The sequence below is a fragment of the Odocoileus virginianus genome, chromosome 34 (assembly GCF_023699985.2).
Source record: "Odocoileus virginianus isolate 20LAN1187 ecotype Illinois chromosome 34, Ovbor_1.2, whole genome shotgun sequence".
NCBI classification, from domain to species: Eukaryota; Metazoa; Chordata; class Mammalia; order Artiodactyla; family Cervidae; genus Odocoileus; species Odocoileus virginianus.
The window spans coordinates 9,077,572-9,102,671 of record NC_069707.1 but is presented as its reverse complement, the minus strand read 5'-3'; the positions used below and the strand labels follow the sequence as shown (position 1 = coordinate 9,102,671).

General features: G+C 50.6%; 1 protein-coding gene across 5 annotated transcripts in view; it reads left to right on the top strand.

Moving 5' to 3' along the window:
• SYNJ2 (synaptojanin 2) overlaps window positions 1-25,100 on the top strand; it is a 105,298-nt gene that overhangs the window by 17,849 nt on the left and 62,349 nt on the right. For all 5 annotated transcript variants that reach the window (XR_011485571.1, XR_011485570.1, XM_070461302.1 and 2 more), the window contains exon 2: window positions 17,040-17,126. Coding sequence is in view for 3 of the 5 variants with exons in the window: in XM_070461302.1 (XP_070317403.1) it covers window positions 17,040-17,126 (87 nt within the window). In the remaining 2 variants the exon portion in view is untranslated. The remainder of the gene's footprint in view (window positions 1-17,039; window positions 17,127-25,100) is intronic.

The following is a 25,100-nucleotide window of genomic DNA, read 5'->3' as shown; positions in this document are numbered from 1 at the left end:
AAACCCTCCTGCGCAGCCAGCCCGGCCCGCCCCAGACACCTTTGACCTTTAGTTCTCAGAACACACCCCAACACCTGCCAGTGACCCGTGTCCTTGGCGTGACCTTGGAGAATCCCTGCTGTGCAGATTGTAAGGTCAGGGTCAGCCACAGGCTTCTCTGTTCCAGACTGGAGCTGATTCCAGGAAAGCCTTTGGCTGGAGGAGACAATTTCCAGTCAATGAAACAGTGTATCTAGGTTCATTCCAGAAGTTTCCTTTGCCTTTTTGTAACAAAAAAAGTGTGACTGTTCCCCGCCCCCAAACCCCCGATTTTGGGTGGGGCCTCTGTGACTAGGTAGCTGTGTTTAGCTAATAGACTTAAATGGAGAAAGATGCCAAACCCGTCACAAACCACGCCCCCAGATAGTACCTTTGTGTGGGAGGTAAGTAGTGAAGTGATATTAACGTGTCTGCTCCGAGCTGCACTTCCATCATCTCCCCTGGACCTGTGTGCTCCCGAGTTTGTCACAGAGGTCCCCAAAGAGTGTGGATGCAAAGCTGTGACAGTCTGTGAGCATCAAACACAGGTGAACAAACTGCTCTGGTCAGATCCCTGTAATGAATCTGATCAAACAAAAGATTTTAAAAATAAGAGAAGCCTAGGAAATGAATAGTGGGGCTGTCGTCTGGATTCTGGATTAAAATACAGAGGAGGAATCGACCTCGGGGAGGTTGATCCCCTCACACACCAGCCTCCTGGAACCATGCCCCGTCCTCACCTGCTCGCACCCCACCCCCAAACCTGGCAGCCTTGCTAGGATGGGATGGGCATTGTGTTTCTCATTGCTGCTCCCCGGGGCCCCTCGCCCTCCCTAGAAGGCTGCCTGCCTCCCGGCCACACTTGCATTCATGGCAGACTGAGCTTCTGCCACCTCTGCTGGCCCCATCCTAGGCGAGGTCATGCCCATGAGGTCTGCCACCCTCGCCTCATCACTGCCAAGTCTTTCCTTCCATCTCCTTCACACCCCAGACCTGCTCATCACCGGTCATGATTCCGCCCTGGGAGTCTAGCACCAGGCATGCACTCTGCTGCCTTCTGCCCTCTTGCCGGCTCAGGGCCTCTGCTCAGACCTTGAGTCTATGGTCCCCAAGCCTTCCTTCCCCTCACCTTCCCTGCCCTCCCCTCCTGTCTACCCTTCTTATCCAACCGTGCCGAACATCCCCTTCTTGAACACACTCTCCATTCTTCTAAGTGTTCTGTCTCCTCATTCTCACCAGGCAAAGTCTCCAGCCCCAGCCAGTCCTCTCCCCTGACTCCACTGCCCTGGCTCTCGTGTGGCTGGATGCTTCTGGAGAAAACCCCGAGCGTGTGATTTGTGGGTCTCAATGTCCTGAGTGTTTCCGCTGCTGTTCGGCAGTCTGGGTGCATTTGCCTGCTCAGATTTCCTTCCCGCTCCCCCAGTTGACTATTTCTCATTGTCTCAAGCCTTCAACACCTTGGCCCTCTTGGCTGATGATTTCACTTCCTGTGTCACCGAGAGGATAAAATAGTTAAAAAGAGAACTTGGACAAGCTCTGATACGAGCTCTGCCTGCCCCGTGCGGCTGGCACCGGCTCCCTCTGTATGCGTGCGTTGCCCTCCCAGCTCCTGCGCCTCTTTCTTCTCACCGGTCCTGTCCCCTCTCACCTGTGAAGATTCCGCTCCCCAGCTTCCCCTTCGTTCCTAGCTGGGTGATTTCCACTGTTACGCCAACAGGTGATGTATCTCATGTTTTGTTGTTCAGTTGCCAAGTTGTGTCCAACTCTTTGGGACCCCATGGATGGTACCACGCCAGGCTTCCCTGTCCTTCACCATCTCCCAGAGTTTGCTCAAACTCATGTCCATTGAGTCGGTGATGCCATCCAACCATCTCATCCTCTGTCACTCCCTTCTCCTCCTACCTTCAATCTTTCCAGCATCTGGGTCTTTTCCAATGAGTCGGCTCTTTGCATCTGGTGGCCAAAGGATTGGAGCATCAGTCCTTCAGCTTCAGCATCAGTCCTTCCAATGAACATTCAGGACTGATTTCCTTTAGGATGGACTGGTTGGATCTCCTTGCAGTCCAAGGGACTCTCAAGAGTCTTCTCCGACACCACAGTTCAAAAGCGTTAATTCTTCGATGCTCGGCCTTCTTTTTAGTCCAACTCTCACACCCATACATGACTATGGGAAAAACCATAGCTTTAACTATCCAGACCTTTGTTGGCAAAGTAATGCTTTTTCTTTTTAATATGCTGTCTAGGTGGGTCATAGCTTTTCTTCCAAGGAGCAAGTGTCTTTTAATTTCATGGCTGCAGTTACCATCTGCAGTGATTTTGGAGCCCAAGAAAATAAAATCTGTCACTATTTCCATTTTTTCCCCGTTTACTTGCCATGAAGTGATGGGAGCACATGCCATGATCTTAGTTTTTTGAATGTGGAGTTTTAAGCCAGCTTTTCCACTCTCCTCTTTCACCTTCATCTAGAGGCTCTTTAGTTCCTCTCTGCTTTCTGTGATTCGAGTGGTATCATCTGCATATCTGAGATTGTTGATATTTCTCCCGGCAACCTCATGTTTAGAAACACCCTGTCTCCGCAGCACCCCCACCTCCTTGCTCCATGCCACCCCCTGTGAAGGGTCTGCCCTCGTGTGCCGTCTCCGCTGTCTCCTCATGTTCTCCTAGTCAGACTTAGGGGCGTGCCGCTCCTCTGAAGCCTTTCCTCGGAGTCCCCGGAGATTGCCAGCTTGCCGAATAGATCCCCTGCAGGTCTGTCCTCCGTCCAGTAGCATCACCCAGGGCTCACACCTCCTTCCTGAAAGATGCTTCTCCTCCTGGTTCTATTCCTGCCTCACTGTTACTCCCCCAGTGTCTGGGCCAGCGTCTTCATAGCAGACATCTAGCATCCTTATTGAGTGATGGGATTGATGTGCAAAAGGGTGTGACTTTTCCCTTCTCTCTGGCTCCCTTCCTGTACTTCATGCTGTATTGTGTTCAGTCGCTCAGTTGTGTCCAATTCTTTGTGGCCCCATGGACTGTAGCGTGCCAGGCCTCTCTATCCATGAAATTTTCCAGGCAAGAATACTAGAGTGAGTTGCCATTTCCTCTTCCAGGGAACCTTCCCAACCCAGGGATCAAACCTGCATCTCTTACATTGGCAGGTGGGTTCTTTACCACTAGTGCTACCTGGGAAGCCCCATGTTGCATTAGATGATATATATGGATCTCCAGTGCAGGAGACCTGGGTTCTATCCCCTGGGCTGGAAAGATCCCCTGGGTTGGAAAGATCCCCTGGAGGAGGAAATGGCAACCCACTCCAGTATTCTTGCTTGCAGAATCCCATGGACAGAGGAGCCGTTGGGCCCCAGTCTATGGATTCTACTTAACAACTAAACAACAATGTGGCTTCTAAAGGTAGGTGTGTGTGCATTCGTGGGAACAGGGTTTCTCTGTGCAGGAGGAGACCCGCAGGCAGCATTTGGCAGGGCTGGGAGGGGCATTCAGGTGGAGTAAGGACGTACTTCTTTCTGAGTAATGACGACGGTGATGTTGAGAGGGGAAAATACTCTGGAACTGGCCTGACTGGTCAGTTAGAGAAGAAACTGGAAAAGTAGCTGGGAGTGGAGCCTCCAGTGCCAGACCCAGGGGGTGGAGCTGACACGTTAGTCATAGGAAGCAAACGGAAGGGTGTTTTGTAGGTGGAAGTGACTGAAGGGTGTGATGCATGAGGACTTGCTGGGGGGAATCCCTGGGGGAGGGGGTGGACATCTGTGGGCAGGCTCTGAACTTGGCCTGAAGGGTCTACCTGTCCCCTAGGTCCAAAGAGAACCACGCACACCTCTGTGGAAAAGGGGGTAATTTACGTTCCTTCTTGTTGGGTGCGATGGTCCTGCAGTCAGCCTGGCCCAGCCCTTGGTCTAAGAACTGCTGAGCAGGACTTCAGCTCCCATCCCCTGGCTCCATCAGAAGCACAGTCAGCCTTGTGTCAGTATTTTTCTTAAAGGCCCGGATTCCTTCTTTTTAGGGGGGAAAAGAAAGACTCAACTCAAGGTTCAGTGTCTAGCCCAGCACTCAAGCCCTTTTGTCCGAGGAGGACAAACCTGCTTTCCCTGGTCTGGTCACACCAGCCTCTGCTGACGCTGGTGAAAGGAGGGGAGTTTGTCCAACTGTGACTGCAGGAGATGGTCCATTGTCCTCTTTTTCCCTCTGGCTGGTGGTGCAGGCAAGCACATTCTTGCAGGGAGGCAGTGCCTCTGCTTAGGTAGCGGTTTTTTTTTTTCTTTTTTTAGTGTCCCCTGCCAAACCACTCACCGCTGACCTTTTCGTGTGGCTTGGACTTTCAGGAGAGAAAGGCTGGGGATAGCACAGGAAAGTGTCCTAGCCGGGCTGACGTGTCTGCCTGGCTAGCTTTGTCTTGGTTCTCAAGCTTCTGTTTCAGACTGATGTTTTGATTTCCACTTTGCTTAGCAACACCCCCCAGCAGCCTCCACCCGCCCCCCGCCCATCCACCCAAGGAAGGCCGTCGTCTTTCTGGAGCACTGCTTCAGCTCCCAACTGATAACTCTGGACAGAACGGCCACAAGCCAGTCTGAGCTGAGCTCAGAATTAGCACATGAAGAAGACAGTGACCTGGATCTGAGTGACTCTGTCCTCTGGAGACCATGAAATAGAAGAAGCTGGTATAATATCCGGCCCAGGGACACAGCCACGAGGAGTGCCTCAGTCTTGGGCCGTCTGCATGGTTAAATTGACCTACTTATTTTTCTGACCCGTGGGCTGGGCCTTGCTGGAATTTCCTTAAGGCGTGTGATTGTGGAAAATATTGTGAAAGGAAGAAGCACGTGTGCTTGGTTTGATGACTGGTCCAGACAGCTCGCCTGCTGACCGGGAGCACGGCCTGCTTGGCCTGGGTTTTAAGGAGCAGAGCAGATTCTGGCCGCATTGCTGAGTTCTGTGGCTCCCAGGAGCCCTGCCCCAGCCCTGGGATGTCTGACGACAGAGCCCTGTCCTGGGAACCAGCATCTTGGACCAACTTCACTCTGCTGGGGCAAGCGCCGTCCCCTGCAGGGGAACCCTTGGCCTTCCACTGCCTTTGGCCCACTGGACCCGGGGATGGGATGGTGATCTCCCAGGCTCCTCTTTGCCACCTCCAGGCTGTCCTCCTTCCCTCCACTGTAAAAGCAGTCAACTAAGAATCTCATGTCCAGCACCCACCAGGAGGTCTTTCTAGGTTCATCTAAGCATCCAAACTGTCAACACCCCACTCGGTACCCAGGAAAGGAACCAGAGCTCCTGGCGGGGCCACATGGGGTGTTCTTCTGTGGATTCATCATCACAGCACCGGTGTGGATGCCTGGGGGCTGGTGGGGAGGGCGTGGATGACGGGGCGTCTTGCTGAGAGGCCTCGCCCCTGCCCCCGGTCGCCCCAGGCTCCAGTGTTGGTGGCTCAGCTTCCAGGCTCCCTTAAAGGACAGCTCCCTTCAAGGAGTCTCCCTGGGCTCCCATCATTGTTCCTATCTGCTGGGATTCCTCCTAGTCCAGTGTTTGCTACCAGATGGTCCGTTTTTGCCATGTTGTTGTCTAGTAACATGGACCGCATTTATCAGTTTACGGGACTGGGAGGCTAACCGAGGGTCAGATTCTCTTGCAGGCTTTGTTGACCCTTTGTCCACGCACACCATGGAACCACATTGCTCTCTGTCCCTCCTTGAGATTGCCTATTTCCTTGATGGTTTTACCTTCTTTTCTGTCAGCCCGCTGCTCTATCTACGTCAGACATTGCCCTTTTCATCTGCCAGCTTCGTCTTTCCAGCTCATCCCTCAGTTCTCCAATCCCACCCACCTTGACCCCAGTGAGACTGTGAGCCCGTGAACCTGCCACCCCTATTTAAATTTTTTTTCACATATGTATGTATATTCTTTTCCATTATGGTTTATCATAGGATATCAAATATAGTTCCCTCTGTGATATATAGTAGAAACTTGTTGTTTATCCATTCTCTATATACTAGTTTGCGTCTGCAAATCCCGAATTCCCAATCCACCCCTCTCCCATCCTGTTTCCCTCTTGGCATCCTAAGTCTGTTCTGTTTGTCTGAAGTCTGTTTCTGTTTTGTAGATTACTTCATTTGTGTCATACTTTATTAAAAATTTTTTTTAATTTGTTTCTTTTTGGCTACACTGGGTGAAAGGAATGGCAAACCAGTCTAGTATTCTTGCCTCGAGAACCCTATGAACAGTATGAAAAGGCAAAAAGATATGACCCAGGAAGATGAGCCCCCCAGGTCAGTAGGTGTCCGATATGCTACTAGAGAAAGAGTGAAGAGGCTGGGCCAAAGCAGAAATGATGCTCAGTTGTAGGTATATCAGGTAGTGAAATGCTGTAAAAACAGTACTGCATAGGAACCTGGAATGTTAGGTCCATGAATCAAGGTAAATCAGATGTATTCAAGCAGGAGATAGCAAGAATGAACATCAGCATTTTAGGAATCAGTGAACTAAAATGGATGGGAATAGGTCAATGTAATTCAGATGACCATTGTATCTACCACTGTGGGCAAGAATCCCTTAGAAGAAATGGAGTAGCCCTCATAGCCAACAGGACAGCCCAAAATGCAGTACTTGGGAGCAATCTCAAAAACGCCGAAATGATCTCGGTTTGTTTCCAAGGCGAACCATTGAGCATCACAGTGATCCAAGTCTATGCCCCAACTGCTGACGCTGAAGAAGTGAAGCTGTACAATTCCATGAAGACCTACAGCTCCTTCTAGAACTAACACCAAAAACAGATGTCCTTTTCATCACAGGGGACTGGAATGCAGAAGTAGGAAGTCAAGAGATACATGGAGTAATAGGCAAGTTTGGCCTTGGAGTACACAGTGAAGCAGGGCAAAGGCTAACAGAGTTTTGCCAGGAGAACACAGTGGTCACAGCAAAGATCCTCTTCCAAGAACACAAGAGGCAACTCCACACACAGATATCACCAGATGGTCAATACTGAAATCAGATTGATTATATTCTTTGTAGCCAAAGCTGGAGAACCTCTATACAGTCAGCAAAGACCTGGAGCTGCCCATGGCTCAGATCATGAAGTCCTTATTGCAAAATTCAGACTTAAATTGAAGAAAGTAGGGAAAACTACTAGACTATTCAGGTATGACCTAAATCAAATCCTTATGATTATACAGTGGAAGTGACAAATAGATTCAAGGGATTAGGTCTGGTAGACAGAGTGCCTGAAGAACTATGGACAGAGGTTCATAACATTGTATAGGAGGCAGTGACCAAAACCATCCCCAAGAAAAAGAAATGCAAGAAGATAAAGTGGTTATTTGAGGAGGCCTTACAAATAGCTGAGGAAGAAGAGAAGCAAAACGCATGGGAGAAAGGGAAAGACATGCCCAATTGAATGTGGAGTTCCAGAGAATAGGAAGGAGAGATAGGAAGGCATTCTTGAGTGAACAAGGCAAAGAAATAGAGGAATACAATAGAATGGAAAAGACTAGAGATCTCTTCAAGAAAATTGGAGGTACCAAGGGAACATTTCATGCAAAGATGGGCTCGATAAAGGACAGAAATGGGGTGGACCTAACAGAAGCAGCAGAGATTAAGAAGTGGCAAGAATACACAGAAGAACTATACAAAAAAAGATCTTAGAAAGCATCACTATGAACAAAGCTAGTGGAGGGGAGGTAATTCCAGTTGAGTTATTTAAAATAATAAAAGATGATGCTGTTAAAAGTGCTGCACTCAATGTGTCAGCAAATTTGGAAAACTTAGCAGTGGCCACAGGACTGGAAAAGGTCAGTTTTCTTTCCAGTCCCAAAGAAAGGCAATGCAAAGAATGTTCAAACTACTGCACAAGTGAGCTCATTTTACATGCTATCAAGGTAAGCTCAAAATCCTTCAAGCTATGCTTCAACAGTATGTGAACTGAGAACTTCCAGATGTACAAGCTAGATTTAGAAAAAGCAGAGGAACCAGAGATCAAATTGCCAACATTTGCTGGATCATAAAAAAGGCAAGGGAATTCCAGAAAAACATCTACTTCTGCTTCATTGATTACACAGAAACTTTTGACTCTGTGGATCACAACAAACTGTGGAAAGTTCTTAGAAGAGATGGGAATACCAGACTACCTTACCTGCCTCCTGAGAAAACTGTATGCAGGTCAAGAAGCAACAGTTGGAACTGGACATGGAACAATGGACTGGTTCAAAATTGGGAAAGGAGTACGTCAAGTCTGTATATTGTCACCCTGCTTATTTAACTTCTACGCATAACACATCATGTGAAATGTTGAGCTGGCTGAAGCACAAGCCTTAATCAAGATTGCCAGGAGAAGACCCTTGAGAGTCCCTTGTGATAGCAAGAGGATCAAACTAGTCAATCCTAAAGGAAATCAACCCTGAATATTCACTGGAAAGACTGATGCTGAAGTTGAAGCTCCAACACTCTGGCCACTTGATGCAAAGAGCCAACTCATTGGAAAAGGCCCTGATGCTGGGAAAGATTGAGGGCAGGAGGAGAAGGGGGCAGTTGAGGATGAGATGGTTGGGTGGCATCACCAGTTCAATGGACATGTGTTTGAGCAAACTCCGGGAGACAGTGAAGGACAGGGCAGCCTGGCGTGCTACAGTCCCTGGGGTTGCAGAGAGTCAAACATGGCTGAGTGACTGAACAGAAACACAGGGTGAGCGCGGGCTTTTTCTAGTTGTGGCATGCGGGAGCTATTCTCTAGTTGCGGTGCACGGGCTTTTCACTGTGGTGGCGTCTCGTGTTGTGAAGCACAGGCTGTCAGTAATGTAGGCTTCAGTAGTTGAGGCGCACGGGTTTTGTTGCCCCACAGCATGTGAGATCTTCCTGGAGTAGGGATCAAACCAGTGTCCCCTGCATTTCAAGGTGTGTTCTTAACCACTGGACCAGCAGGGAAGCCCATGTATCATATTTTCGGTTGCCAGTAAAAGTGATATCATATGGTATTAGTCTTTCTCTTTCTGACATACTTCACTTTGTAAGGGCTCCCCTGGTGGCTCAGACCATAAAGCGTCTGCGCAATGAGGGAGACCCAGGTTCGATCCCTGGGTCAGGAAGATCCCCTGGAGAAGGAAACTCTCCACTCTAGTATTCTTGCCTGGAAAATTCCTTGGATGGAGGAGCCTGGTGGGCTACAGTCCATGGAGTTGCAAAGAGTCGGACATGACTGAGTGGCTTCACTTTCACTTTGTGTGATAATCTCCAGATCCATCCATGTTGCTGGAAATGGCAGTATTTCCTTCTTGTTTATGGCTGAGTAGTATTCTATTTGTATATGTGTGCATGTATGTGTATCAGGTGAAGCCATCATTCTTTACCTGGTGGCTCAGTGGTAAAGAATCCTCCTGTCAAAGCAGGAGACGCAGGTTCAATCCCTGGGTCAGGAAGATCTCCTGGAGAAGGGAATGGCAACCAACTTTGATATTCTTGCCTGGGAAATTGGCAGGAAATTGGCTCCTATGGACAGAGGATCCTGGCGGGCTATAGTGCACAGAGTCACAAAGAGTCAGACACAACTTAGCGACTGAACAAATGAATGACAAACTAATATATATTCTCCTTTATCCACAATGTTTATCCATACATCTCTTGATGGACATTGGATTATTTCCATGTCTTGGCTATTGTGAACAGTGCTGCTTTGCCATAGGGGTGCGTGTATCTTTTTGAATTACAGTTCTGTCCAGATACATGCCCAGGAGTGAGCTTGCTGGATTCTATGGCAACTCTCTTTTTAGCTTTTTAAGGAACCGCCATTCTGTCCTCCATAGTGACTGTACCAACTTACATTCCCAGGAGCAGGGCAGGAGGTGCACCTGCCTCCTCTTCCAATGCCTTCCCCACCCCCTTCCCCGCTTCCCTCCGCTCTCCTCCCTCTCCACCCCGCGCCTCACTTGCGGGCGCTGCTCCCCTGGGGAACCGCTGGACAGGTCCTCCTGTCCTCGCCGGGACCTGCCTCCGTGTGGCTGGACGTCTCTGCAGCGGACCCAGCGCCACGCTGGCAGATGCCTCTTCGGGGTCCCCAGGCCCAGGCGGGCCCTGCGGTTACGCTGCCGTGTCCCGCCCACCCTCCCGCCTCCCCTGATGGCCGTCCCTGCTGAAGCTCCACCGCGCCTCCGCCTCCGCGGGGCTTTGAGCAGATGCCTTGCTTCTCAATTCACAGAGAAATCAGGAGGCACCAGGAGAGCGTTTCCACCCGCGGCCCGCGCCCCAGCCATCCCCACCGCCTCTGGCCCTGTGTCCTCCCGCTCTCCTGTCGCCGTAGACGGACTGTTTGTTCAGGCAGCCCCTATGCTCACACGTCGGGGCCATGACCCCGTCCGGGCGCTATCAGTGGCCCCTTCTCTCCCCTCCAGCAGCCTTTACCTCTCCTGGATCAGTTCTGCCAGCGTGCAAACTGGTGTTAACTCCTCTTCTTAGGGAAACCATTAGACCCTACTTTCTGCTCCCAACCCCCCATTTCTACACATAGACACACACCCTCATGCGTGCGCACACACACCCAGATGAATTCCGTAAGGAACTGCTTCTACTCCCCGCCTCCATTTTCCCCTCGTCCTCCCCGTTCAGGGATTCTGCCCCTCATCTTTACGGAAGCTGCTTTTCCCCTGGCTCACCGCTGTGTGTAACGCGAACGGCGAGCGCTGAGTCCTGCTGGGAAGGGGCTCAGGGCAGCCTGGGACCTCCTCGCTGACCCGTCTCGCCTCCTCGACACAGTCTCCCCTGGCTTCTGACACCGGGCACCACACCTTTTGCTTGTATCTTTCTGGCTTCTCCTCCGTCTCCCAGACCTTTGAGCACCCTGTCCCCCACCACGCGTTTCCCAGGCGATCTCCCTGAGTCTGTGATTTTAAGGAGCGTCTGTTGGCCGGGGGCGCCCATTTTCTATCTTCAGCTGACATGCCCGTGTGACTGCATATGGCACAGTTGCATCCTTGAAGTCTTTCCCGGGGCTGACCCCCCACTCCTGGTACACTGCCCAGACCTGGCCTGTCTGTCTCCAGGGACACCGGGGGTGATGGTCACACCATCCTGTCAGTTGTTCAGCATCAAGACTCAGAATCATCCCTGAAACCTGTCCTTCGCTCATGTCCCACATCCGGTCTGTCCACAAGGCCTTTTGTATTTGCCTTTGACATATGTACAGGTATTTGATGATGTATATGCAGGTTACATTTTTAAAGATATGATCATGGTATTGTGGTGTATTTTTAAAAGGAAGCCTCATCTGTTAGAGATTCTTACTGAAATATTTATAGATAGAACAATATGAGGTCTGGAATTTACTTGGAATAATCCTGGGCAGTGGTTCTCAAGTGGAGGACTTGTGAAAACAGATTTCTGGGTCTCAAGGCCAGAGTTTCTGATTTAGTGGGGTTCGGGTGGTTTGTTTTTTTTTTTTTTAAACTCCTGACACTGATTGTTGTTTATTTTCTGAGGACCACAAGATGAGACTGGTCCGAGATGTTCGGAGATGGGATGTGATAGCTTATGGTGAACGATGTCGGATTCGTGATCTCTGAAGAAGGTTTAGCTTCAGGACCAGGGGCCAGGCTTGATCACTCAAGAGCTTTTGTGTAGCAGAGTTGTATTGAAGTGAAAAAGGGACAGAGAAAGCTTCTGACATAGACATCAGAGGGGGGATGGAGAGTGCCCTGCTGCAAGCTGTTTTCTGTCTGTTAGAAAGCTATTAATCAGATAAAGAGAGACACCTCAAGGCTGATGGAGTTTCACCAGGCCCGTCTCCCACAATGTGAATTTTTGAGATAGGATGGCCGGAGGTATGTCATCCCCCAGCCATAAAACAATTGATATGAATACTGGTTTGTTGAGCCATTATCAGCCCAAGGTTTGAGAAAAGGAAAACAGTTAAGTCTTAGGTGGAACCGTTTTGAAAAAAGGTAAATTCCAAAGCAAATACATAGTTTCATTAACATAGCTTAAGAAAAAACATTTCCATAAGAAAAACGCATTGGGTAGCTCAAGGTTTGAGAAAAGTGATGTTCAGGTGGAACCAGGTGTCGTCATAGCAACACAGAATTTTATGAGATACTTGCAGCCTGTTTCCTCCATTTGGAGACACCTGGCCTTCCTGCCTATTACCCTCTCAGATGGGAGATATGGAGTAAGCTTGAGTGTGAATAGATACCAGTCAGAGCTGGTGGGCACATAAAGTTATTACACTACTCTGCTTTTCTTTGGAAGTTTCAATAACAATAAAGTGTTTGAGTGTGTGTATGTGGTGTGTGCGTGTTCCCAGTACCTCCAACTGCCCCTCAACCCTGCTCCAAGCATCCTCTCTTCAGGATCATGGTAGGCACCTCCTAACTGGTCTCCTTGCCTTCCTCTTGCCCCTCCTGGATTTGTTTTCAACCGAGCAGCCAGAGTGATCCTCAAAAACCTGCAGTGCCTCCCTCTCACTCAGAGTGAAACCCCCAGTCTTGTTATGACCTAGACTGTGCTTCACACTGTGTCCCTGGCTCCATTCCCTCGGTCACACTCGCTGACCTCACTGAGCCTGCATATTCCAGGAAGGCTTCAGCCCCAGGACCTTTGCACGTGCTCTTCTGGGCCCACAGTGCTCCCCGGCCCTCCACTCAGCCATCTCCCTCTTCTCCTTCATCTGCTTTCACAGATTGCCCCTGCAGTGAGACCTTGCCAAACCGCACTATGTGAGAATCCACATTCCCCCGCTTCCCACCCATCTTCTTTGTTCGCTTTTTCTTCCTGGCTCACATCCCTGTCTGTATTGTGTTGCTGATCGCGTCTGTCCCCCTTGGCAGGAAGCTTGTGTGGTTCCTGGCCCCGAGTAGGCGCTACCACTCCACCACCTTTGTGACAGCTTTGTCGGGGCCGCTGCTCCTGGCTCCCACCCCCAGCGGGTTGGCCTCCACTGTCATCACTCATCCATTCATGACACATGTCCCTTCTTTGCCTAGGCCCCGCACCTGCCTCCGGGGTAGATGGGTTGGGGTCTGTTCGGGTCCCTGCTGGATCCCTGTGCCTAGCTGGTCCTCAGATACACGCTCACTGGAACTGAATCCCAGGGCAAGGGGTGGATGAGGACAAGGGTGGGTGAGTAAAGGGGAGGACTTCCTGGAAAGTCATGGCCGATGGTCGGGGTTGGAGGGGCGGCGAGCAGGGGGAAGCAAAAACATTCTCATGTGGACGAACCCTCCGGAAATGCCACAAAAGCGCAGAAGACAGGAAAATTCTATTTTTGAGACATTAAGTAAGGAAGGACAGAAGTTGCCAATGGGCACACCAAATACAGTCTGCAGAGGTGTGTGCAGCCCACACGGAGCTTAAAATAAACCTGGGTTGGTTGCCAAGACTGAGAAATCAGAAGTGTCCTGTTTCTCTCAAAAAACTGGAAACTCGCTGGCACCCAGGCTGGCCTGACCTCCTGGGGGCGGTGGCAGAAACGGACCATGTGTCCCCATTAGAAGGTGCGTGGGGTCACCTTATCTTTGGGTCACCCACGGCCCCCTCCCAGCAGCTTCGTTCGTTCATTACCTGCCTGAGGCTTTTGGTTTGTGAGCTCCCTTTTGAAGAGCAAAACGGATTTCTTCTTCGTTTGACATGAAGTGAGGAAACACAGTTATCTGGGGCAAGCAGCAGTGTCAGGCAGTTTTGGAACAGGTTGCCTGAGAGGCCAGGCCTCTGGGGGTCCTGGGGGCGCAGTGAGGAGGCCCTGTCTCCCAGGTGTGGGACGCGTCCCGCTTACACATCGCAGGGGTGGGAAGGAGCCTTGGAGGGGAAGGCCTGGAGAAAAGGAGATGCTTTGTAGAGAGTCTGGACTTTTAACAGGGCTGGCTCATGGAAAGAAAAGGTTACTGAATCTTATGGGTTCAGGGGTGTTCCCCAAAAGATACATGCAAGTCCTAACTTCCAATACTTCAGAAGGGGACCATATTTGGACATAGGGTCCTCCGTGTAATGAGGTTGAGATGCGGTCATCCTGGAGGAGGGTGGGCCCCCAATCCGATGCGATGAGTGTCCTGACAAGAGGAGAGAGACCCAGAGCCACACAGGGAGAAGGCGGCCACGTGACGAAGAAGGCAGGGGTTGGAGTGACACAGCTGCAGGCCAGAGAAGGTCCAGATTGATGGCCACCACCAGCCAGGACGAGGAGAGGAGGACCCTCCCTGGAGCCTTCGGAGGACGGCGGCCGACTGATAGCTTGCTTCTGGACTTCCAGCCTCCAGACACAAGAGCTGAGAAAGTTTCCATGTTTTAAGCCCCCCCATTTGTTTATAGTTCATCTGTTTGTGATGAAGGAAAAGCATCGTCTCCCAAGCCTGTCACATGCAGTCAGGTTGTGACTCTCCGTGAGGTGCCTTGTGTGAAAGCCAGGGATGGTGGTGTTGATTCTGTGTTAAGGAGTTGATCATTTACAGGATTCGAATGGGACAAGGTGGCCTGGTGGCATTGTGCTTGCTTGTTTTTAAAATAGGATGAGAAGTCTTTTTTTTTTTTTTTGTATTTGTTTAATTTTCTCAGTGCAGGGGGACCTGGTGTGTATGCTTGTCTTCTGTTACCCAGCAGGGCAGGGGGTCAGTTCTGTTTCCACGGCTTCTCCCGCGGTCCTGTTCCCACTTCTGCAGTGTGGGTCTGACCGGGTTCCTTTGGCTGGCAGTTTCCCAGCGTTTTGTTTGTTCGGTCAGGACTGTTTGCAGAGAGACATAAAGGCACAAAGACCTCCTCGTTTTAGGGTCAACAGGGTGAGACCCAGATGATACTCTGGCTTCAGGGTTCTGTGCAAAGACTTTGTAAAGCTTTGTGGGTGGAAATATGAATTTTTGTGTGTGTGTCAGAATCAAGCTCTTGCATTGATCAACGTGTCCATCGCAGTGAGGACCAGGAGCTGCCTGTTTACTTCTCTCTCTTTAGACCAGGAGACACCACGTGTGGCCCTGAACAGGCCCGCAGGGAGCAGTTCGCTTCCACTTATGGGGATGGGATTTCACAGGCTTCCGCTGCCCTAGAGCAGGGAGCAGGCCACTTCCAGGAGGGCTCGGTAGGCACATGGCACCAGGCTTGTCTCTGAACGGTGGACATCACCTGGATGGAGGCGGCCTTCATCTCATCGGGGAGCAGACCAGGGTGGGTGGGAAGGCTGCCTTGCCCTCATTGTCTTCAGTGTGGGAACAAAGACCCGCGGGCTCCAGGAAGTGGGCCGTGCCCATCTGTGGGCCCCTCAGTGCCCCCGTCCTGATGCCCACTTCCTGTGAAGTGGGTTACCACATGTGGCGGAAGGGGCCTTGCACTTGTGATTAAACGAAGGGCCTTGAGATAGGAGGTTGTTGGGGATGATCCGGGGGCCCACTATATTCACAAGGGTCCTTAACAGATGGATGAGGGAGGCGGGAGAGGGAGAGAATGAGACGTGAAGATGGAGGCGGGGATTGGAAGGATGTGATTGCTAGTTTTGAAGAGGGAGGAAGGATGTGGCCTGGAGGGCGGGTGCAGTGAATTGGGAGATTGGGACTGACTTATATACATCTGTTTAGTGGCTGCTTTGTGACCTCATGGACTGTAGCCCGCCAGGCTCCTCTGTCCATGGGATTCTCCAGGCAAGAATACTGGAGTGGATTGCCATTTCCTTCTCCAGGGGATCTTCCCAACCCAGATACTGAACCCTAGTCTCCTGCATTGGCAGGTGGATTCTTGGGTAATTACCTTTAGGTTGCCCTGCTCCTTCCTACCCCAGCAAAAAGCCCTAATTAGAAAAAGTCATGTGAATTTTGGAGGAAAATGTCATTTATTAAACTGGTTCTTAACCTTAGAGTTCCTTGGAAATTCTGATGAAAATTTCAGATCCCAGTCTCATAAAAATATATATCAAAAATTTTGCATACAATTTTAGAGATTATAGGGCTTCCCTGGTAGCTCAGTTGGTAAAGAACCTGCCTACAATGCAGGAGACCTGAGTTCGATTCCTGGGTTGGGGAGATCCACTGGAGAAAGGATAGGCTACCCACTCCAGTATTATGGCCTGGAGACAGTCCATGGGGTCACAAAGAGTTAGACACGGCTGATCGGCTTTCACTTTCACTTTTTAGAGGTACAGATCCCCCCAAAAGCTATCTATGAAGCTGTGGTGTCTGCCAGGCTTTTTCATCTGTCTCCCCAGATGGAGATCCCTTGTATTAGATGAATTCAGTTGAGGCTGAGTTTTTGCTTCCATAACAAGTCACCCTAATGGTATTTGTGGGCTCCTTATTTAAGGATTCATCCGTGTTTTTGTTTTGTCCTGTGCATTTAAAAGCGTTCTTCTGAGAAAAGGATACAAAGGCCTGGCCCCTGTAAGAGCCCGTGGCACCTCCAATGGTGTATGTGATATCACTGTCAAGGTTAAGGGCTCCCTGCTTCTCCCGGTCCTTCCCTCCGCCAGTTTTTCTTCTTTTGCTTCTCAGCAGGCTGGGTGTTGTCCTGGGTGTTTCTAGCAACTCTGAAGACCCCGGGGACCTCTGCTCATCAGCCTGCCTTGGGATTCACTGGCCCCGAACCTGGAGCACCAGGGTCACCCAGGCCTCCTGCTCAGCTCTGGAGTGTTAGCAGGTCCCCGGGGGGCGGGTGGGCCCTTGCACAGTGCGGCCTCCGGTGGACGATCCTTAGGAAGGAAGGTCCTCCCCACTGGGGAGCGATGACTCAGTGCTGTTTCTGAGCATGTGGGCTGCAGTGCCGAGGGACGGGGCCGGCCTGAGACACCTGCTCCCGCTCAAACCCCAGCACCTCCGCGGGCTGGGGACTCTCCTCCGCCTCTGCAGCTCCCCCCGGCCCCGGGACACTGCCGGAGCTTTCAGCCAGCAGGTGGGAAGGTCTCACTCAGTCCCTGGAGCTCGGCGATCTGCTGATCCACAAGCCTCCATGCAGATGACTTGGGGCCGAGCTACTGACTCTGCGTTTTCTTTGCCGAGTGGGTGGGAGCTGCATCGGAAGCTGCAGTGAATGAACTCCACCGGGAGGTTCGGCTGATGCTGTCTGTGCTGTTTCTCCCGCAGCCCCCGAAGAAAAGGAGGTCATTAAAGGCCAGTACGGGAAGCTGACCGATGCTTACGGCTGCCTGGGGGAGCTCAGACTGAAGTCCGGTGAGTACCCGCGTGGAGGGCGGCAGCTGTCACACGCACAGGGCTATAGAACTCTGGTGTCGGGCAGAGCTTCTCTTATGTGAGTTTGGAGAGGCTGTGGGATTTAGTTGTTATTTCAGCTGCTACCCTCTTTTAAAATGTTCTTTATTTCACTGAGCCGGCTGCTCCTGGCTGGGGCAGAGGTCAAGGTGAGAGCAGCCTGGTCCTCCCCTGTTGGCACTCCTTCCCACCCTGGGCACAAAGGACCTTACCTTCTCTGAGTGCCCGCCGGGATCTCAGGTCTTCCAGCCTGGTCTGGGGGAGGGGGGCATCTTCCCAGGGGCTGGTGTGTTGTTTTACAGGGAATCTGTATTCTAGAAGTGGGTGGAGGTCAGAGGTCAGAAGCCCCTGGACCTGCTGAGTGTGCCTTGAAGGAGTGGAGCTGGGATGGGGCATCGTTGGCAAGGAGAGAAAAGCCACCAGCGCCTGACCATTGGGCACCGAGGGTGGGTGTGAGCGAGAGCAAGGGAAAGAGCTCCAGAACTGGGCTGCATGGTCCGCCTGGAAAGGGCAGAGGACTCCCAGGAGCGCACGGGCGTCCTTGCTCAGTGTGAGACGCGAGGAGCTGGGCCATCCACCTGGCTGCCGCTGGGGAGTCACAGTCTCCCCGTGAGGCCACTCGGTCACCCCTGCACCCCTGGGCCTCACAGGAGCCCTGATGCGACACTGGAGCTCAGCACCCCCTCTTTCCTCCCCTCTCTGCCGTCTCACTTAACACCCCGTGTCTCTGGTGACTTATGGGGCCAAGACCAGATCAGGCTGTGAGCTGCTCAAACACAGGCTCTTCCCAAGCCTACATCCACACAGCAGCTGCTTTCATCTCCACATCCACACAGCAGCTGTGTTCCCTGGACTGAGGATTTTTACAGCCGGCAGAATAGCACAGTTGTTTGCCATTACTTTTCTGGCTCTTTTTTCTTTAGTCAGGTGGTTTTTTTTTTTTTTTTTTTCCCTCTGAACTATGATGGTGATGATCTCCAAACAGTGTTTAGGAAAAACACTCAGTACCCACATGACAAAATGCATGTATGAAATGTCTATTTTGTGCCAGTGGCTAAGTATACATTAGCTTCTTTAATCCTAAAAACAAGCCAACGTGATACTGTGTCTTTATTCTCCTTTTCAGTACAGGAAACAGACTCAGAGGGTAAAAATCACTTGCCTAAGAAGCTTAGTTAGAATTCAGACCTGGATCTAGTGGCCTCTAAACACTTACTATTTTTTCATGAAGATGTGCTGCCTGCCAAGGGTTTCTGTAGGTTTTTTTTTCCCTTGCCATGATTTATTTTTTTCTGAGGTTATAAGAAATTCCTGTGGCCTTTCCTTGATCACGAGGATGTGAAGATGACAGCTGGCCTTATGTGGTGCTTACTCTGAGCGTGGCCCAGTTTTAAGCATTTTAATTTATTAACTCAGCTCTCCCAACAACTTGAGATAGGAACTATAACTGTTAGAAAGCTTAAGAGCTGTCGTTCCTCTATTCCATGACACATTTTTTTTTTATATGATAACATCTGGGTGTTTCAGATATGTTACAGTTGTTGGCATTTTACAGTTATGATTGGCAGTATTTTTCTTGTGCGTAAATTAATGGTCCATTTGGCACCGTTGACTTGCCGAAAGTGGGGCAGTCCTCAAGTGGCAAGTGGGTTTTTTAAAAATTTAAATGTATTTATTTTTAATTGGAGGATAAATTGCCTTGCAGTGTTGTGTTGGTTTCTACATACAGCAGTGTGAATCAGCCACGGGTGTATATATGTGGGACACGACTACAGCCACTTAGCAGCAGCAGCATGTATATGTTCCCTCCCTCTTGAGCCTGTGAAAGTGAAAGCCCAACCCTTTGTAACCCCATGGATTTTACAGTCCATGGAATTCTCCAGGCCAGAATACTGGAGTGGGTAGCCTTTCCTTTCTCCAGGGGATCTTCCCAACCCAGGGATCGAACCCAGGTCTCCTGCATTGCAGGCGGATTCTTTATCAGCTGAGCCACAAGGGAAGCCCCTTGAACCTGTGACTAGGTTTTAAACTCCTTTTTTATGGCATCAGGGGCTGCCTTCACCCGCTAGGCTGTTCTGTCCTGAAAGGGACAGAAAGGCTGAGGTTCCAAGAGCAGGGAAGCAGTGCCTTGCCCGTATCCCAGGGGAAAGCTTGTCTTCCTGGGCTGAGGTTGGAGATCAGCTCTAGGGAACCGGTCCTGACCGGGAAGGCTGGCAGCCCCCACGGACAGTGTCTGAGTGAGCCAGGGTGTCTGTGGGTGCTCAGCTATGGCAGGCTTATCCCAGGGCAGGGAGTGGAGAGCAGTGACCAGCTCCCAGTGCTGCCCCAGACAAGGCCCTCCTCCCTGCCTGCAGCCCCCCACCCACCTGCTGTCAATGCAGAAGACTCGGGTTCCATCCCTGGGTCGGGAAGATGCCCTGGAGGAGGACATGGCAACCCACTCCAGTATTCCTGCCTGGGAAATCCCATGGACAGAGGAGCCTGGCGGGCTACAGTCCAGGGGGTCACAAAAAGAGTCGGTCGGACACGATTAGGCAGCAACAGTCTGAAGGATGGAAGGATTGGGCATTGTCATCGAGTTTTTCCAATTCTCTTCAGTTTCGCTGAGAAATATTTGGCTGAACTTGATTTTCTTTTCCATCTGCAAGTCCCCATCCCAGAACTACGATGTGTTTTGATTTCTTCCCCACCTGTTGAGGGTGCTGGCAGTACAGAGTAAAATTCCAGCTTTCCTCTGCCACCAAGATGACCAGCCCCAGTGGGAGGTGGACCCCCTTTTGACTCTTTTAGACTGAAGGTTTCTGTACAGAGAGAGACTTCCGCTCACGTTCTTAATTAACTTGGGGCAGTTGTTCAGTTTCAGTCTACCTAAGTGAACACAGCCTTTTATCTTAGAAATTAGGAAATGTTCACAAGTTCGTAGATCTCCATGGAGAGCTCAGAGTCCCTCCCTCCTCTCTGAAATGCTAGCAGGGAGGGGTTGGAGCCCCCATGATAAGCCCTGAAGTTGGGCTTCCTGTTGTTTGGTTATCAGTCATGTCCGACTCTTTGAGACCCCATGGACTGCAGCACACCAGGCTTCCCTGTCGTCCACCATCTCCCAGAGCTTGCTCAAACTCATGTCCGTTGAGTCAGTGATGCCATCCAACCATCTCACCCTCTGTTGTCCCCTTCTCCTCCTGCCTTCAATCTTTCCCAGCATCAGGGTCTTTTCCAATGAGTCGGCTCTTTGCATCAGATGGCCAAAGTATTGGAGCTTCCGTATCAGTCCTTCCAGTGAACACAGGAAGGTGCATATTGTCAAAGCTATGGTTTTTCCAGTAGTCATGTATGGATATGAGAGTTGGGCTTCCTGACACATACACAATAAAAGGCATAGAAAGTGAGAGTATTGTTATAAAGAATTTATCCCAATGATTACAGGGATTTAACTCCCTTTTTCCCTAAGCTCTCAAAGCCTCCCTGTTTCATAGCCTCGGGGGTTAAATACTTTGCGGTCTCTGTTGAACTGTGTTTCCCGGAGTTGGGCAGTGCACAGCCTGTGAAGCTGTACTTGACAGTCCTCTAAGCCTTCCACCAGACAGCCCTCCTCAGGTCTAATTTCAGCTTCTTGACAGACTGACCTTCTTAGTTCATTTAATCTCTCGAGGGCTGTTTTCACACTTCTAAAAGCAGGAAAACTGCCTCATCTCTATCTTACATAGTTCTGAACAGTCTTATTAATACATGAGAAAATGAACATGGTCTGAACTTGGGTACTGAGTGGGTGTGAAGGGCTGTCCTGCAGGGGGTCTCTCAGGGAGAACAAGGCGTGGGGTCCAGGCTGAGTGCCTTTGGGTCTGTGATTCCTGGTGGTAGTCAGCCGCGGCTGACTTCTCTGGGCAGTCACTGCAGGATGGACTGTCTCTAGAGGGGGACCTTTGACAGTCTTTAGGAGTCTTTTGAGATTCGGAAAATGCAGTATTCTCTTGAAATGGCCATCAGTCTTAATAATTTAACACTTATACCCAGTGATGGGCTGGTTGTTATTTGATGTCCGGCTCTCTGGGGGGGGAATCCCTGACAGGTTGTGTCTGTCAATTTCCATCGTGTAAGTGCGTCCACCGTGGGTGGTTTCAGGCCGGGATGGAATTGGGATGCGCTGTGCTCAGCCAGCTCCCGGGAGCTGGTGAAAGTAGCCAGCACAGCGCTGCCTTCACTGCGCTCGTGTTCTTGGCAGGGGGGAGACAGATACCTGGTGGATCCAGGTATTCAGGATTCTGAGCTCACTGGTAAGGGGTTGGGGCGGAGGGCTCAGGCTCCTCCGGCCACAGCTGCTGACTTCACAGGTGGGGAAGCGTCGGTTCCCAGGTCCTCTGTTCATGGATCTAAGAGTTTCCTGGACCGGCAGTCAAGAGGGAGGATGGTGTGTAGACAACCAGGGTTGAGATCCACTTGAACCTGGCTGGGGAGAGAACTCCTAGGCTGAGCAAACAGAGAAATTCCAATGCAGAACACGCCCGGCACCGTCTCTGAATGAACCATTGTGTGTGCTGGTGACTCATGGTGGCCCCAGCGCCCAACCTTCCCGGCCGGATGACGAGTGGCCGCGGCTGGATGAAACTTGGGACCTGTCCCCGCAGGGCTTGGGGTTTCTCCCGGGCAGCTCTGACTTGGAGCTGGGCTTTGAAGATGGCTCTCTTGAGGGAGAGGAATTCTAAGTTGAGGTTTTGGAGGTTTTTACAAATTGTGATAAAATATACATAAGATGGGGCTTTCCAGGTGGCTCAGATGGTAAAGAATCTGTCTGCGATGCAGAAGACCCAGGTTCAATCTCTGGGCCAGGAACATCCCCTGGAGAAGGGAATGGCAGCCCACTCCAATGGGATTCTCTTGGCTGGAGAATCCCATGGACAGAGGAACCTGATGGGTTACAATCCATGGGACGGCAAAGAGTTGGACATGACTGAGTAACTAACATATATAAGATAATAAAATTTACCATTTTTAAAAACTTCTTATTTATTTATCTATTTGACTGTTCCTGGTCTTAGTTATGGCATGTGGTATCTTCGATCTTGGTTGTGGCTTGCAGGATCTTTGGTTGTGGCATGTGGGATATGATTCCTTGACCAGGGATCAAGTCCAGGCCTTCTGCATTGGGAGCGCAATGTCTTAGCCACTGGACCACCAGTGAAAGTGAAAGGTCACTCAGTTGTGTCCGACTCTTTCCGACCCCATGGACTATATACAGTCCATGGAATTTTCCAGGCCAGAATAGTGGAATGGGTAGCTGTTCCCTTCTCCAGGTGATCTTCCCAACCCAGGGATCGAACTGAGGTGTCTCCCATAGCAGGCACATTCTTTACCAGCTGAGCCACAGGGTGGTCCCTAAAAGTTACCATTTTAACCACTTTAAGCATTACAGGTCAATGGCATGAAGGCCATTCACGTTGTTGAGCAGCCATCACCACCTTTCATCTCTAGAACATTTTTCATCTTCCCAAACTGAAACCCCATCCTTGTTAACCTGTATATATAATGTGCTCAGTCATGTCCAACTCTTTCAAGACGCCATGGACTATAGCCCACCAGGCCCCTCTACCCATGGAATTTTCCAGGCAAGAACACTGGAGCGGGGTTGCCATTTCCTACTCCAGGGGATCTTCCTGACCCAGGGATCGAACCTTTGCATCTCCTGCATTGGCAGGCGGATTCTTTACCCCCGAGCCGCCTGGGAAGCCCAAATTTGTGTTGAGGTAGTTGCAAGCCCCTGCCCCACCCTGCTCACCCAAGCTGCCTCTGTGTGCGGGTGTGACCCTCCCGGTTCTGGGGTAGACGTCTTTTTGGCCTGTGAGCCATTTCTTCCCCTCGCCACCACCTCACCTGACTCTGGCCAGCATCCTCTGACCCAGGCATGGTCTTGCTGCAGCCAGAGCCCTGGAACCAGAGAGTCGGAGCTGAAAGAGACAGGGAGATCATCTGTTGCCCAGAGACTGCCTGAGGCCCCACAGGCTGTTGGAGGGCGTTCAGAGCCCTGTCTTCTAAGGCAAAGTGAGCCTGACTTTTGTCTTTGCCTTGCTCCAAGATCCTATCTAGTTTCAAGGCCCCGGACTCAGCCTTGACTGATGACATCTGAGACCCCCCAACCCCAACCCCCGCCTCCACCAAAGGCCCATTTCACTTCCGGGCTGTGAGAAAATTGATCCTGAGTTACTGAAAACACAACTGGGATCCTGTGCTCAAGGTGACCTCAGAGGGGATTTCTTACTCGCCTGGGGCAGGCGAGTCCCGCCAGCCTCAGTTTTACCCCTGGAGACACCTTCTGTGTGGGCTCATGAGCCGACAGCATCCTAACAGCTCTGCTGTCTACTCCCCGCCTCCTGCAGCGCGTGAGAGCCAGGGGGCGCTTACACAGATGGGGGGACAGGGTGATGCCAGGACTGACTGACCCCTGCCAGGCTGAGGGGCCGTTCTCCTGGGGTCACGGAGATGGTGTGCACAGACGTGGTGAGATCTGAGGAAAACAAGTTCTGCTCCTCAGCGCCTCCCGGTCATTAGTTTGCTGAAGAATGTCCTGGGATGTGGAGCTGGTTGCTCACCCTCCCTGTTCCATCCATAACCACCCTTCTGCCTTCTTATTTCGCCCACCCAGCATCTCACCATGCTGTGTTGTTCCAGACGTGAATGCCTCTAGGTTGCCAAGCAAAGGGACAATTCAGAATATTGTCAGCAGTTGAGCAAGTCAGTCACCTCAATGACTAGGTGACAGATTTGTTGACAAGTCAGATGACAGTCAATTGTTTTCTTTCCACGAAATGGAAGAAGTAAGTGGGGTGTCAGCTGACAGCATTAACAGTGCTTGTGTCAATAATTCATTGTGATTTCTTTCTTTCTTAACATGTAACTCAGAAGGACTTTGAAGAATTGAATGGCGTTTCTATAATGAAGCCCTTTCTGTTCCCATCTGTTTATCAATGCGAACAAGGTTTCTCAGAGCGTACATCTATAAAAATGAAAAATAGAACTGGAATTGGTGTGGAATCTAGTTTCAGTCCACCAATAAATATGTGTCCATGAACGAGAAATACCATTCATCTCATTAAGAGAAGCCTTTCCAGCAAATCTTTACTTTTTATGTTAAATGACCATTTAACAAAAATGTTTTGTTTACACTGTTTGACCAATCTCTACTAAAAATCATTGTAGGGATAACTCAAGCCTAAAGAAACTTTTTAAAGACTCAGAACTTTAGGCTGAAAGTGCTGTACAATATGATTGAGTGAAGCACAGAATGTAATGTTCGGATGAAATTCTGTGGGGAAAGTGGATGGCAAATAGGAGTAAAAATCCCATCTGTTTAAGAAGATCTTGTTCATGATTCCTTAAAAAAAATAGATGATGATGAATATAAATCACCACCTGGATTCCGCTGGATACTGATACAGAGGCCCACAACAGTTTTATTTTTACACATCAATATTTAGCACATGCTGGAAAATATATTACTCACAACCATTTAAACTAATGATGAAAACTTCTGGTGTCAATTTGAAAATGAGCGAGGGGAGCATTGGCCAACCACAATTCTTAGAGAGACAGCAGCCGAAGTGGTTGAAGGCCATCAGCCCTCAGGGCTAGACGGAGCCTGGGCCGAGGTGAGACCCATGTTTGCATCTTGGGTCCAGCAGAGATGAGCCGCACTGGGCAGGCAGTTCAGCTCCCCAGGGGCCAGTCCTCAAGTCTAAAACGGCAGTGCTGTTAGACGGGTCGGCTGTGCTTCTGCAAGGACATGGGCAGGAGCCCCCGGCCCTGGAACCAGACGTGGCTTGAGTGACTCGCCTGGGGTGGGCTAGGAAGTGGCTTTGAATCCCAGCTCCCCGCTGTGCTGCCTTGGGCAGGCTACTCACCCTCCCTGTGCCTCCGTCTCCCTGCCTATAAAATGGGACCTCCCTG